The sequence below is a fragment of the Carcharodon carcharias genome, chromosome 6, assembly GCF_017639515.1.
Source record: "Carcharodon carcharias isolate sCarCar2 chromosome 6, sCarCar2.pri, whole genome shotgun sequence".
Classification (NCBI taxonomy): Eukaryota; Metazoa; Chordata; class Chondrichthyes; order Lamniformes; family Lamnidae; genus Carcharodon; species Carcharodon carcharias.
Genome location: NC_054472.1, coordinates 110,375,252 through 110,391,391, shown reverse-complemented (window position 1 = coordinate 110,391,391; position 16,140 = coordinate 110,375,252). Strand labels below are relative to the sequence as shown.

Genomic DNA, 16,140 nt, shown 5'->3' with positions numbered 1-16,140 from the left:
CAGGATGAGGTTTCATGCAGGGTTTTAAACAGTTTAATAAAGTTTTACTTTAATTTATGAACATGTCCCATCTCATGTTATCACATGAGGGGGACATGTTAGGGATTTTTAAAAATTTCTATTTTTAATCTTTTAAAAGTGTCAGCGATCTTCCTGAAGCAGTACTTAGCCTCAGAGAGATGTGAGCTCTTTCCTGCGCATGCGCGAAAGAGCACACTTTCACTTTTGGGGAATTACCCCCCACCCGCACAGGAAGCACATAGCGCTTCCTGCCAGACATCACACTGGGCGGGCCTTAATTGGCCCACCCACGTAAAATGGCGGTGGGGCCCGCTTCTCTGGCGGGGATCGGCTCCCCGCCTACCGGAGATTGGGTTGGGCCCGCCCGCCCAACAGGCAAAAAATTCTGCCCTTTATGTTTCAAAAATTCCATCTTACCTTCTCTGGTTTTTCACTGAAAAGGAAGCCGTTGTAAAATTTAGCCTCTGTGAAAATACAACAGAGGGCTGCAATCATGCAATTATAAGCAGCACAATGGTATTGTCTCCTTTTCTCCAGGAGCTGAGTTTCACCAGCCATATTTTCAGTAATTGCATCATAACAAGATCTTCAGAGGACAAAAAGAAAACACAAACATATTGTTATTTTTATGAGAAGTGCAAAAGTGTTTCCTGAAAAAGCTAACATTACACAAATTTATCTAGTTTTTTTTTAACTAAGTGGCATAACAGACTGATCAATTTCATAGGAATATCACTATAGATATTACATAATGCTTTATCACACTGAAATCCCAATGATTCATATATACAACATTTTGAATTTTAAAATATAAACTCTCACAATGTGAAATAGATTCTTTGAAGCGAGTTCTACTAAAATAAAATTAGCCAGAAAAAGTAACATTGAAGAATGGGGAGGGAGGAGTGCGAGATCAAACTAAGTGGTCCACGTGGGCATAAAACAGCAGCACAGATCTAATGAACAGAATGGGCCAATACTGCAGTGTATCATTCTGTGATTCTATAAGATAAGAACTACAGGGTTTGAATGTGGATAATGAACAAATGAGGAAGATCGGTAAACACTTGCATGCACTTCTGTTTATAAGCATCTGCAAACACAACAACCATCTTCAACTAGCCTTACCTCAGTAAAGTCTTTGAAAGTTTGTTGCCTTCTATGTTACCCGAGGAATGGAAAGCCTGGATTATCTCTGATTTCTCTGTGTAGACATCATTCTTTGGCAGGCGTGCATACATGACTTCAAACAGCTTGTAAAAGCCAATTTTCTTTGTCAACTGGTTTTCGAAGGAGGACTCGCTTGACTGCAATAAACAATCATTTCTGAAGCTTTATCAAAAATAATTTACAAAAAATCAGTTCTATTTTGCAGGTGTTTTAAAAAAAGTTTGAGGTACTTGCTACCTGTTTGCAAATATTAGTTAAAGTTAGGAGCGTAGCAGGAGTGGGGCCAGTGGGGGTGGAGTGAGAGAGAGAGAGAGAGAGAGAGAGGAACAAATTACTTTTTTTGCTCTTTAATCAAAGGCAGTGGTTTAAACTAAGAGCTGAGAAAATATTACTTAATTAAATTCATAACAAACTAGATACACTTATTGGCTTATGAAACTAAAAATATCAAGTGAATAAAAACGTTTACTAATTAAATGCATAAAACAAGGTTAGACAGAGTTGGCAGACCAGGTACTATGTCACAACTACAGCACGTGGGAATTGGAGCAACCAAATCTGCAGGAAGTTCAGCAACTCAAGAAACTTTGGCTCAGGGTTGCGAGCTGCAGACATTGCTGGTGCATCAGGGAGTAGGGCAAGTTACCTTGATACTTTGATCCAGGTGGTAGTCACACCTGAGGTTAGGTAATAGTTCAGATATCAGTGGTTAGGGGCAAGAACGCGACTGAGCCAGGCAATTATGGGGACATGATGTGATGGAACACTCAGCCTTTGACCAATAGGTACTTGCTATCTGTATGGGTGAGAACAAAGGCTCCAGGGGAAGATGGGCAATTTGACCACAGCACTGTGACAAAGGTGGCCAAGGTGAGGGGAGTAAAAAAGGAATGTGGTAGCAATAGGGAATAGGATTGTTAGGGGGATAGATACTGTTCTCTGCAACTACAACTGGAAGTCTTGAAAGTTGTGTTGCCTGCCCTGTGCCAGGGTTAAGGATATGTCCTTACAGTTGGAAGAGCTTGGGAACATGATGGGGAGGGTCCAGTTGTTGTGGTCCTTATGCAAGCCAACGGCGTAAGCAAAACTAGGAATGAGGTTCCACTGAGCGAGTTTAAGTAGGGTAAAAATCAGTAAGTGGAACCTCAAAATTAATCATTTCTATATTACCCCTTGAGTAACATGTAAATTAGCATAAGATCAAACACTTAGAGGGGCTGAATGCATGGCTCAGAGCAATGTTGGAGCTAAGGTTTCAAATCATGGGGCACTGACACCAGTACTAGGGAAAGAGGGAAACAGAAATACCTGGAAAAACTCAGCAGGTCTGGCAGCAACAGCGGAGAAGAGCACAGTTGACGTTTCGAGTCCTCATGACCCTTCAACAGTTGAAGCCATTTTATCATTGGCTGCACTCAGGGTCATGAGTTTCTGCCATGGGTCTTCACGTGACTGAAGAGGCCAATTTTCGAACCACAAGTCTTTGGGCACATGGGGCAGGATGTCATACAAGGTAGTGGGACCCAAAGCACAGTATTTGCTTCTTGTTCTTTCCTTCTTCGATGTTGCTTTGCCTCACCATCAAGACATTGTGACTCAATGCATGATTCAGCTTGATGGACAAATTAACGTCATTCTGAATGGTCAGTAGCTAGTTCCTCCTAGTCATTAATGTCATGCTTCAAGCAGAGCCTCAGAGTGTCTTTGTCCTCCTCAGGCCATTGGCCATTTGAGTGCCGGGAGTACTGGACCTGGCTTTCAACTATGTGAACACTGTCCAGTCCATCGAAGTAGATTTATGTAAAAGTTTTGCCTGAATGCTTGTGAAGTTGGCTTCAAGAAGGAAACTAGCATTTGTTCAACTGTCCTCCCATTGAATCCAGAGGATGAGGTAGAGGCATAACTGATGGAATTTCTCAACCGCTCTTATGTGTCGCTGATACAGAGTCCAAGTCTCACAGCAGTACAGTAGGCTGGTGACAACAACTTCTCTGTACTCTTGGATTTCTGCTGACTTAGAGGTACTTGGTGTCAAACACTCAATGCCATAGCTTGTAGAAGGCTGAGCTGGCACAGCTGATCCATTGATGGATCTCGTCAATGGTGGCCTCTTAAGAGAGGTGGCTACCCATGGCACAGAAAGTGCTCAATATATTCCAGAGTCTCTCCTTCAGGGGAGGTGGAATATTTGGCTGACCAGGTGTGGGTTGATATATGAGTTTTGTTTTGGCAACATTCAAGAACAGGCTGAGTTCCTTGTATGCAGAACTGAAGAGATCAAGAGCGGTTTGCAAATCCAGTGCAGGGAGAGCAATGGCACTGTAGTCATCCCAAACTGTAGACCATAATGTCTATGGTGGTCAGTTTAGTTTTGGCGTGGAGGCTACTGAGGTTAAAGAGTTTTAAATCTAGACAGTATTTAATACATACACAGAGCGCAGTTCATTTTGAGGTGAATTGTCACTGTCAAGTAGATTGTAAATAATATGGGGGCTATCTCCATGGACTGCCACCATGACATGGAGAGGCTTGTGCATTCCAATGATCCCTTGAGTGATGCTATCAGGTGCTCCTTGCTCCTGGTAGGGCCACCCATGGTGGCACGGTCAGGTGGAGGTGCCAGACACAGTACAATCCAAAAGTCCTTAATGGCAGAACAGGTGAAGGAAGGCAATGCGTCTCTGTGAAGGTGCAAGGCAGGAGCAGAAGGCAGGGTGATCCCAGTCATCATGGTTTGCGGTATCACCAAAATCTGACCACCAAGCCTTGAAGGTAGTTTGGACCACGATAGCACCCCAAGGTCCCCATGTTAAACGCAGGCTTCTATCAGGGTCTATCTGCCAAGCCCTGTGGCGATGCAGAACTAACACCAGGGACAGGGCTGCGAGCCTCAGAGTCCCTAGTCAAGAATCTGCACATAGGCGACAGGCGCATGAAGGTCGCTGAACATCTGTGTTGGGACAGAGATGTCTTTGGGCAGCAGCATCTGTGACTGAGTAGTCCTCTTCAGGATACCCTCTGCTCACCACATATGGGGAGGGGAGTTGGAAAAGATTTCCTAAAAATAGGCTGTCCCTGCAGGATCACCATCTTTGTGATCAAAATTAGAAAACTTTAAATTTTGCAGCTTGGAATGTTAATACACTCATGGATAATCGCAAAGCTGACCATCCTGAAAGAAAAACAGCAATCGTATCGCACAAATTATTAAGACTCCAAAATTGACGTCACTGCCTCAGGGAGACCCACCTTCCTGTGGTGGGGCAGCTGAAGGAACAGGCAGGGGGCTACTTCTACTGTATAGGAAAGACTGGCAGCAACCCTTGTGTTCACGGAGTTGGTTTTACCATTTGGAATAGGATCTTGGATGCACTGCTAGAACTCTCCAGTCATATAATTGAAACTTCATGACACTTCAACAGCTAAGCCATAGCCAATACATAGGTCATTGTGTATATTCAAGGCTAAGTTAGTTAAATTTTTGGCCTCTAAGGGAACCTATGAATTTGGGAATCAGGATGGAAAGTGGATTTGAGGTAGATTTTATTGAATAACGCAGGAGGCAGAGGGGCTGTATGGCTACTCCATCTTCCGTTTACAGTTATTCTAACAAAAGATTAGAAAGTAAGAAAATGACTACCACAAAGGCAGAAATTATAGCAATGATTAGGAAAATTGAACGGCACTTACTAAGTAAACATTGCAATTAAAAGGTGTAATTGCTGGTTACCTTTATGAATCTGGATTGTACAATCTCCATGGCATCCTTTACAATTTTGCAGAAAAACTCTCTTAAAGCATCTGGACTGCAGTGGGCAATAAGAGTGAGAAGAGAACGGTCCATCACAAACTGCCGAGTAGCATTCGGAAGCATTTCTTCATTTCGGAACATCTCATATGCAGCTTCCAGCAGGGCCACTTGCTTTTCACAGGTACCCCTAATGCAATTGAAAAGATCTAAATTTACAGTGCAAACCTTAAGAACACATTCTTTATTAAAGCACGCAATAAAATAAGCATATGGTATCCAAATTGTTCAGTAAAATGCTGCACCATAATGCAATCTCAAAACTACAGAACAACCGACAACTAGTAGGGCACATAATTTGAACAGTCCCTCCTGGTGAGCTCACAATCACTTCTCTGCAATCAGTGAGTCACTGGGCAGAGGCTAGGCACAAAGATGGTGGGAATGCCTGACGTGGAAACCACCCTGGATTGTGAACATACCATAAGTTTTTATTTTTGTTGGTAATCACAAAGCAAGCATTGATAGCTGCTTGGAAGGAAGATACCAGTCTGACCTCTTTGCCAAGGCACAACGTATGATGTGGAGAGGCACTGATTTAACATCAGAACTCGGTGAGTTACTGTGGGTGTAATGTATGTAAAGTCCATACCTATGATCTTCAATATTGCTGGTATCTCAGCTGGGTCACTAAAACCAAACATGGGACAGACCCGGGGCATCATCAGGAGATATTTTCAATTATTATCATGTCTCTGTACCAGTTTTACTGAATTTGAAGAAAGACCCAGAAGGAGTAAAGGGGATGATTCTGGATAAGGGCTGCAGCAACTTTTGGCAGCCTTCTTCTCAAATGGCATTTTACACCATCCATCCCCCTCCAAGTCCAGAATTTGCTGCATATACCAAAAGGAAAATGATCCATTGGGCTACACCTGACCTTTTTAATATTATTTTACTTTACAAATTTTGGTTGCAGGTGTTAGATAAAGAGCTTTCAGTGAATGCATGTAAACAGAACCCAGAGGGGTTTTTTGTTATCCAGGCTCTAAACATCAATATTATTGGACAATCACTCACACAAGTTGGTCATCACCCTAGACCGTCAACCAGTTCAAATCAGCACAGGTGCAGCCCTGAGAACTGATCACTCCATCTACCCTTTGGGCTATAGATGATGTATGACAAGAGAACATCTAGGCTGGGAGATAACAATAAACCCAGGGCTGTTCAAAAGATTTCCCACAAAAAGCTTATTTTCAAATGTCTGCGAACAAAAAGTTCACTTATCGCACTAAAAATCAAGGCAAAGTACAAATATTGATATTTATAGTCACGTGTAAACCTTCAGGCATCTCTAGGGTAACAAATTTAATGTTAAGTTCAAGCATTAGAGCTGTAACCATTAACACATACGTATCAGAATCGATTGTGTTATTAATCTGAAGTAAGAATTAGGCAAAAAACACAAACATTTTTCAGTATGCTATATTTTCATTTTCTACAGCATATGCCTTTTTACTATATTTTACCATATAATACCTTTTTACTATATTTTGGAAACAGATCTGAAATGCTTCTTCCATGACATGTCTGCTGTCACGACACAGAACCTCAGTCAGAATTTTTAACAACAGTGGACTCTGAGATAGCTCCAAAGCATCCAGTAACTGAAAAACAAAATGAATCACCATTTGGAGCAAACAATCAGAGCAAACAATAAACTTATGAAACATAAAATATAACTCACAACTAGAAGATGGTTGATATGTCTTATTTTCTAATTCACTGGTGTTATCAGTGAGCAATTAGTGTTGGGCAGGTCCTAAACAAATAATAAAATCCCAATAAACAAATAAAAGCCCAAGTAAGTTTGCTCCTTGTCCGATTTTCCAAGTTAATTCAATTGCAGGTTTGAAACAAAGCATCATGTATAAACAGTACTATTTGGAGACTGCACTGTATGCTCCATCTGCTAGTAATAAAACAAAAATATCATTTATGTAACTAGCGCTTTTAACATAGAAAAACATTCCAAGGTACACTCCAGATACATAAACAAATAAAGACATTGGGCCAAAGGATGAGAGACCGTGAAGAATGAAGGACAGAAAGCTGGCCAGAACAGCACAGGAGTAATTGAGTTTGGAGATGACCGAGACATAGATGAGAGTCCAGTGTCAGACGGACCGAGGTAGTGATAAAGATTGGCAATACTATGAAAGTGGAATTAGGCAGTCCATTGTAATGGAGAGGATAAGAGGTCAGCCGAGTGTAAAAAAGGACAACAAAGTTGCAACCAGTCTGGTTCAATCTGAGACAGTGGCCTGGGAGGTTAATACAATCAGTAGCACAGAGGAGTTTGAGTTGGGACTGGTCTTCCCAATGTTTGGAAGTTACATATCATGATGATCAGCAGCTTGACAGCACAAAGGTAGTGGAGGGATTGAGAGAAATGGTGCAGATACACAGCTGGGAGTCATTAGGAGATACATGTAACTAGATCTCCTAACTGCAAATGGTACTTCCCAGGGCAAAATGTAGCTGAAGAGGAGGATCCTTCAGGGCTCCAGAGGAGACATTGTGGGGGGCGGAATGAAAAGCCATCGTTGGAGATACTCTAGCTATGATTGAAAAGATAAGAACATGTGGGCAAGGTAAGTAACATGGAGCTGCAGCACAGAGGAAATACTTTGGAGGAGGATGGTGCAATTGACTGTCAAAGGCTGCAAATGCTATTTGTGACTTTGAATAGGGTCTTTTCAGCACTTTAGAAAAATCAGAAACTTGGCTTTCAACAAGGAGATGGGTCCTTGGAGAAGAAAGTGAGGTTGGAAATGGGAAGGTAGTTGGCATGAATAGAGGGATTGACGGTTGATCTTGAGAAAAGGGTGACAACACTACTTTTAAAATGTTGGGAAACAGTTCATGAGGACTGAACACCATTTAGAACTGTTGGCTAAAATGGGGACCAGGGACAGAAGTCAAGAAAATATGTCTGAGCTATGATTTAACTCGCTTTGAAAGCAGATAATGCTATCAACCCATTATTTTCTCATTGTGCGAGCTCCCTGACTTAATGCCCAACTCATTAATTTGTTCCACCTCTCAGGCTCCTTTGAGACTTTCACTGATTCCACAGATTTAATCAGCAAATGATTACTGATAATAGAATTCTTGCAGAGATTCAGGAAAGAAAATTTGCAGATGACACAAAGCTGGGTGGGAGGGTGAGCTGTGAGGAGGATGCAGAGATGCTTCAGTGTGATGTGGACAAGTTGGGTGACTGGGCAAATGCATGGCAGATGCAGTTTAATGTGGATAAATGGTAGCAAAAACAAGAAGGCAGATTATCTGAATGGCTATAAATTGAGAGAGGGGAATATGCAATGAAACCTGGGTGTCCTCGTACACCAGTCGCAGAAGGTAAGCATGCAGTTACAGCAGGTGGTAAAGAAGGCAAATGGTAAGTTGGCCTTCAAAGCGAGAGGATTCGAGTACAGGAGCAGGGATGTCTTGTTGAAATTATACAGGGCCTTGGTGAGACCACACCTGGAATATTGTGTGCAGTTTTGCTTTCCTTATCTGAGGAAGGATGTTCTTGCTATAGAGGGAGTGTAGCAAAGGTTTACTAGACTGATTCCTGGGATGGCGGGACTGACATATGAGGAGGGATTGAGTCAGTTAGGATTATATTCGCTGGAGTTCAGAAGAATGAGGGGGATCTCATAGAAACCTACAAAATTCTAACAGGACTAGATGCAGGAAGGATGTTCCCGATGGTGGGGGAGTCCAGAACCACAGTCTGACGCTATGGGGTAGGCCATTTAGGACTGAGATGTGGAGAAATTTCTTCACGCAGAGAGTGATGAGCCTGTGGCATTCACTACCACAGAAAGTAGTTGAGGCCAAAACATTGTATGTTTTCAAGAAGGAGTTAGATATAGCTCTTGGGGCGAAAGGGATCTCAAAGGATATGGGGAGAAAGTGGGAGCAGGCTATTGAGTTGGATGATCAGCCATGATCATAATGAATGGTAGAGCAGGCGCAAAGGGCCTACTCCTGCTCCTATCTTCTATGTTTCTATAAAGCTATCCGAAGGTACAGATATTCTCCAAATGTCTTTTATTGCAAGAGTAGAAATTATATTACCATGTACACGTAGTAGGAAGAGGGGAAAAGCATCCAATTTTTGTGCAAAAACCTCACACAATGTGAAACAAATTAAAATTGTTGCATACAACATGCCCATACCACACTTTAGCTGAAATTATATCTATAATGGACTTCTCTTTCCATCAGTAGTAAATGAATTTAAGAGGAATACTTTGATAAAAATGCATGCATTCATAAACACTGGAAGAAAATTAATCCTCCCATTTTTTATTTTCTCCAAACACATAAATTTACCTTTCCAATCCTGAACACGTAGAGAAGTGTGCTAATTCAATTCTTCTAAAGGCATTAAACTTATTACACCATCCTCAAGACCTAAATAAATATAGCTATGATGTCAACAAATTGTACTTACTTTTTTGACACAGTCAATGTAGTTGTTATACCTCAATGTACCCTTAGGAAATTCATCTGATTTCATAGGAAAATGGGCAGCTACAAACTGGTTGAGGGCATTGCGAAGCAATATAAGATTTTCTTCAGGAAGGTGCACAAAAAATGGTAGTATAATCACTGCCTTGGTCTGCAAAAAATAAAAGCAAGTCCTTTAGCTTTAATTTCATTCATTCATTCAATGGATAAACTTTTCAAATCTGGCAAAGTTTTTAAAGGGCTATCCAATTCGTCTCACTTGTCCGCTCTGTTCCCAAACTCCTGCATGTTTTTTCTCTTGAAGTATTTATTCAATTCTATTTCAAATTTATTGCTGAATATGCTCCCACCACTCTCAGGCATGCATTCTTGATCATAACAACTTGCTGCAAAAATTTTGTTGATCCTCAGCTCCCCTGTAGCTCCTTTGTCAATTACGTATCATCAACAGCCATCGACCCTCCTGCCAAGGAAAGCAAGTTTCTCCTATTCTACTCTGTCAAATCCTTCACTACTATTCTTGTCCTATTTTTCCAATAATTTCTAAAAAAAAATCTCTTAGGGAGGTAGTTTTAGCTCTGAAAATTACCCACGTTTAGGCAGGGCTACTACATTATACCCCAATAAATGATTTGTCCATCTAATTTCTCTATTTTATTTATAATACACCCCTAGCATTGCTATAAAGTTACTCCTCTGGTTTATTGCTTTTCTCCATGCACATCCCCCGCCACTGAACCTCAAATCTCTTCATATAGCAGCTTTCTTAACATAAGTTGTACTTCCTACTATCACAATTGTTTTAAAGTCTTGTTTTTCACAGTGCTGCTGCCAATGGAGGCCAACAAACAGAGAACTTCATTCTCTCATTAGAAGAGATCAAGGAGAAAGAAAATCAGAGGGGAAACTGTGACGGAGTCATTGTTGTGTGCACCCTCCCAATTAGCTAGCCGAAAAGCAGCACAGGCAGATAGAGGCCAGTAAACAGGAACATGCACCTAAGCATCTTTTGACTGCAGGTGGTAAGTGACACTTGGAGATCTAGACTGCAAAGGAAGACATAAAGAAGGATTTCACACCTCAAAATAATTAAACAGATATCCAGAACCTTTGATTTATTATATCATTTACGTAGCTTTTTCCCAAAAAACTTAAAGAAATACCTTCAAGTTTAAAGCCAATGTTGGATCTGTCAATAGTGTGGTATAAGTTTGAAATACCATTGAAAATGCCTCATGACTATTACCAAAAGAGACTGAGGAATCAATCTGAAAGAAATCACATACACTCAAATTAGCAAAACTATGTACATACATAGATCTATCTCATAATTTGATTAGAAGATTCTTTTTCCAAGAAATCCTTTAATCTATTCAAATTGACAAATTAACACTTACACATTGATGCTTTAATTGAAGAAATGTTTAATTTATTTGTTTCAGTGGGGATCAGCTGTAAAATAATTTCAATTGGAAAGTCCCAATCTATTCAGAACTCAGATCCCTAACAACTTATATTTATAAAGTGCCCTTTAAGCTGGAAAAAAGCATGTTTTGCAGGGGGCAGAGGGGGAGTTTTTGAATGGGGGGTTCCAGGAATGAGGGGCTATGGCTGTCTGGATAAACTGGAGAAATTGGTGTTCTCCTTAGAGTAAAGAAGGTTAGGAGGAGATCTGAAAGGTATTTAAAATCCTAAAGGGTATAGGTAGAGTAAGAAAAGAGAAACTGTTTCCAATGGCTTAAGAGTCAGTAGCCAGAGAGCACAGATTTAAAATTGACAAAGAACCAGAGGCAACATGAAAATAAACTTTTTTAATGCAATAGATGGTGGATTTGGAATGCACTGCCTGATAGGTTACTGTATCCTTCAAAAGGAAACTTAATAAACATTTAAAGGGGAAAAATTGCAGGAATGTGGGGAAAGAACAGGGGAGTGGAACCAGCTAAATTATTCTCCAAATGCGTCAGTACAGATTCCCTGGACCAAAATTGCCTCCCTCTGTGCTATACTATTCTAATGATCCCATTTCAGAGATGCAATCCAACAAAAATGAGCAATTGGAAAATTGGACCAAACCGAGGTAAGAGATATCATGAAGGCTGATCAAAAGCTTGACAAAGGAGTGGATTTTAAAGTTATGGGAGAAAGGTGGAAAGGTTTAAGGAAAGGATCATGTGACCTGGGCGGCTGAGAGCAGGGCTGCCACCCCATCAACTCTTCAGAAAAGACTGTACAATATAGGCTGGTTATTTATTAAACCAGGCTAAGTACAAACATGCACAATATTAATACATTTATTTTAGAACTAATAAAACGTGTATCATGTCTTCTCTTAATTTTTCCTCTAGTAACAAGGAACATTCTCCTCACTCTCTCCAAAACAACAATGTGCTTTTGAAGGTGTGGGTACATTCGGCCATGGGGCTCAAATTTCAAATGCTGATTGCATTACTTCACATATATTAGAGGCTGTCGGCAATAATAATATACCTGAAGTACTTTGGAAAGCAGTGTTAAGACAGCCATCTTGCTCTCAGGAATCGAATCCTTTGACCACCACGAATCAAGTTTTGTCCAATTTGTAAGTACAGCATTAACCAGGAGAACACCCTGCTTCTTTCGTACAGTATGGTCTCTGAAACTCTGATCAAGCATTCCATTCAGAACAGTGCTCACCTAAACAAAGGTGAAAGAAATGAGCATTGTAAATGTTCAAAGCCAGAGTGTGAAATGGCTAAAAAAAATCTTATGGCAACCACATAATCTATAAATTCAAGTCTGTACACCTCTCTCCATGTCTTGATTTTTTTTTTTGCTGACAGCATATACATACATACTGTAATAAATTACCATAAAATTAATCCACACATCCCAATTTCTTGGCTGGTTTGAGCTATACTAAGCTTTTACATCTGAGAGTTGCTACACTGGGCATCTTCACAGATCCTATGATATGAGGCAACATAAACAACTGTTGTAGCTAGCTTGCCTGGGCTATGCATAGGAAGCCTTTCTAAAAAAAAAACACGATTAAGATTTTAAAAGAAAAAAACAAGAGCATGACCTATGTAAATTAGAAACAGGAGCTATCATGGTTTCAAACAAATCAATACTAATCAGGGTCAACCTTAACCTATATTACAACAGTGACTATACTTGAAAATACTTCATCAGTACTGTGCATTATAGTATTATTTATTTAATATATTGTGTATCATTTCCCAGCTATTACAAAACAGCATTCTCTGACCAACAATGAGAAACACCACAGGATATCTTCTGGTATACTGAGAAAAAAAATTGCCTTAATTGGCACCTTTACTAATAGTTAACAAGTTATCCAGTTGTAATTTGAATAGTGCTTACCATTTTAGAGTTTTCGCTTGCTGATCCCATTAATTGGGTCACTGCAGAGTTAAGATTTCTAAGTAATTCACCATTAATGGTTTCAGAAAACAAATTGTAGAAGTATTCACCATGGGAAAAACTGATGAAGTGTCGCTGGGATGCCCCTGACAGTGGTACAGATAGCTCAACTGTGTTCAATAGCAAGGAGATCAGTTCCTCACACTACAGGGATCAAGACACAAGAGAATAATCAGGTGGTTTCAACTTTATTTCCCAGCAATATTAAAAACTTCAGTCAGAAATCATATTCAAATCTAAACTGATCTATTATAACATCAGCAGCCTGCATTTATAGAATGCCTTTAATAAAGTAAAACATCCCAAAATCCTTCACCGGAGCAGTAAAATTTCACACACTAAGGAGAGTTTAGGGCTTGGTCACAGAGATAGGTTTTAGGGTGGAAAGAGAGGTAGAGAGATTTAGGAATGCATAATCAAGATTGTTTAGTAAGTGTTGTCCAGTCGCAGAATCACATCTAATGTTGGGCACTATGTTCTGAGTTTTGCAAGCATGGGCTGGCTGGGTACAGTCAGCACTTCACCTGTTGCAACCAGCCAAAGGGACATGAATGTGCAAACAAAAAGAACACGTCCAAGTATTGCACCTGGATAGTGAAGGCAAACCCTGCTTCGCCCGGTTATGGAGACCCGACTCAATTTTACATGTAGCAGGCAATTAACTGCCTGCATTCAGGGTTCCCATCCCTTTAAGGGACAAGGTCCAGTCTCAAGAGCTGCCAACCAACTGGATCGCTGGCACTCGTCAGCCCCAATATCGCCACTGGGACACTGGCTACAGATGGGAACATTTAGATAATTGGTTTATTGAAAAAAATCATCATGGTGGCAAGTGCCGAATTGTGATGAGGATACAAACAAAACAAGCAATCATAACTCATGACAGTTTTTAGACAATCACTAAAATAAAATTAAAGTATAAAATTATTAAAGAATTGCACAATTATGATCATTGCAGTGTACAAATAATTAAAATACATTGTAAAATGCAGGTCTCCTTAAGTTACGAAATTGAAAGGAAAGATCTACTGCACTCTTCATTTTGTATTAAAATCTATTGATCATGTTTTTGGGTTGAGTTCATTAAATTCTCAATCAATTACATATTATTTATAAGTTTTAAATAGAGGGGGATTGTGCTGTCTTGTCGTCTCTTTGTTCTATATTTTATTTGTGTACCCCTTAGTTCCATCGTGCACCTACTTTCATGTGGTTGCAGCAAGAGATAGTGGCGGTGGGAGGGGGGATTCAAGAGTTTTCTAGCAAAGGTGTAACAGAACCTTTTCTACCTTTCATCAAGGAACTGAATTAGGTGGCAGCAGCAAAATAGATGAAGACCCAGGAACCAAGATGAGAACAGTCAGACTAGCCAGGGTCATTCAGATAGGTCCCAGCGAGGGGAATAGGGCTCATTCGTGAGGGCTGGCGGGAGATGCTATTAAGGGGGCAGCACTTGACATTGGTGGGGGTGCATCCTCCACGGGCCACAAGGTGCTCGGTCAGAAGGACCCGCACCTGAGAATGCAAGGAGGGCACCAGGGTATATCTGGCAGCCTCTCCACATGGTGAAGTGTCCACCTGCTGCTGGTAAAATACATTTTTACGAATCATAGCACATTCACTGACCTGCTCACCAAGGGAGAATGACAGCTGTAATAGCCCATCGGCTAACATCTTACTGCTGACATCTATTGATGGGAGCGATTTCCTCTCATCTCCAGGGGCAATTCCTTTGTAGACAGTTGATAAAAGCTTTGAATTCAGTGGCAGGCCAATACTCCCAGTCTGTATTAAATAACAGTGGTATTAAAAACATTAACGCCGGACCAATATGTAAATGCCAAATTAACCAAAAGATTCTCTCAATCTGGATAAAAACAAAATTTGGTCAATACTGTTGGGTGAGATTAGCTGAAGGATTGACACGAAAAACAACTTTCATCTATAAACACTGGACTGCAAGATCTTGGCCATGTAAAATATTCATTTAATAACTTCAACATCAAACTCTCAGGTTGCAAATTATGCACATCATTGTCAAAACATTTTCAATGCATCAGATTAACTAGCAATTTTTAAGGATATGATTCTGTTTCTCCTCAAAAATAGTTCAACCGAACAAGCTATTTATTCATCTCCAAAGGCTGAAGAGGAAAATCTTTTATTTTCAATTCATGCATTCCCATGTAAGAGTTTGTTTGGTTGTTATTTTCATTTTTCCTTAGTTTTTGAAAATGTATTCCCCCCCTTCCCCAAGGTTGCTTATCATTCACTCGATTGGAGGTATGCAAATTGCTCTCCCATTGCTCTGAAACTATTTATTAGAGATAGAGATGCAAGCTGCAGTGAGTCAATATTCAACTTTCCTTTTCCTCCTATATCACACACATATCCTGTAAATTGGCGGTCCCTCCGTAAGTGGGTGGAGAGATGGGCAAGTGCACATTCTGTCATTCTCATCGAGTTAGTTGGGATACTGTTGTTGTGGACGTGCCTTTTGTTGGCTTATGATCTAGTGTGTAGTACATTGAGAGGAATGATAAGCAAATCAATGATTTTGAGAAAGGCTCCAGATCTGTTGGGTGCAAAAAGAGCCAGTAACGTTGGTCAATAGCCTCAACAGCAATTGATTCAGGATGTAACAACCGTAGCAGACCAAAAGACCTTTTATTCTGAAAGATACCTGGTTTAATCTTGTGTTTTCTGGTTTTAAAGTCATTGTAGTACAATTCTTTTTGCTGTTTTCTTACTGGAATATTAAGGAGTATTGAGCAAAAAAAAAAGCAGCACATTGTAAAAATACACTGAACAGAATGCAGAAATGAAATCGCTTTTAAATAACTCATGGTTCAAATTCTTAATCTGTAAATATTTAACATTTCTCACTGTAAAGAACATATTTTTATTTTTTGAACTTTGGCTTTAAAAACTACCATGGCTGCAGTTTAAAAGAGATTGTCACTAGAGCAGGAATAAGAAAATCTACAAAGTTGCTATTATGGAAAAGCGTGTGCCAGGTTGGACAGAATAGTGTTGAAATGGAGACCTGGTTTAAGAGGGAACTGCCTAGCGACAGCGTTCTGATTGGCTCCTGACCAAGTGGCCAGGATCTCTTTGAGGATAGTGCATTGGATCTAGCCTGAAAGGAGGAAAGACCTGAAACCTATTCTCTCCTGTGCTTTTAAGACTCCAGTACTCCTGCCATAGTAGCTAACTGGCTATTCTTC

General features: G+C 40.3%; 1 protein-coding gene across 8 annotated transcripts in view; it reads right to left on the bottom strand.

The window, feature by feature from the left end:
* prkdc (protein kinase, DNA-activated, catalytic subunit) overlaps positions 1-16,140 on the bottom strand; it is a 243,012-nt gene that overhangs the window by 141,251 nt on the left and 85,621 nt on the right. For 7 of the 8 annotated variants that reach the window (XM_041189174.1, XM_041189177.1, XM_041189175.1 and 4 more), the window contains 9 exons: positions 14,540-14,698; positions 12,854-13,057; positions 11,978-12,163; positions 10,651-10,755; positions 9,471-9,638; positions 6,482-6,609; positions 4,922-5,129; positions 1,150-1,328; positions 439-607 (listed from right to left, as the gene is read on the bottom strand). In XM_041189174.1, the coding sequence (XP_041045108.1) occupies positions 439-607; positions 1,150-1,328; positions 4,922-5,129; positions 6,482-6,609; positions 9,471-9,638; positions 10,651-10,755; positions 11,978-12,163; positions 12,854-13,057; positions 14,540-14,698 (1,506 nt within the window). The remainder of the gene's footprint in view (positions 1-438; positions 608-1,149; positions 1,329-4,921; positions 5,130-6,481; positions 6,610-9,470; positions 9,639-10,650; positions 10,756-11,977; positions 12,164-12,853; positions 13,058-14,539; positions 14,699-16,140) is intronic. The other variant, XM_041189178.1, reaches the window with a different exon arrangement.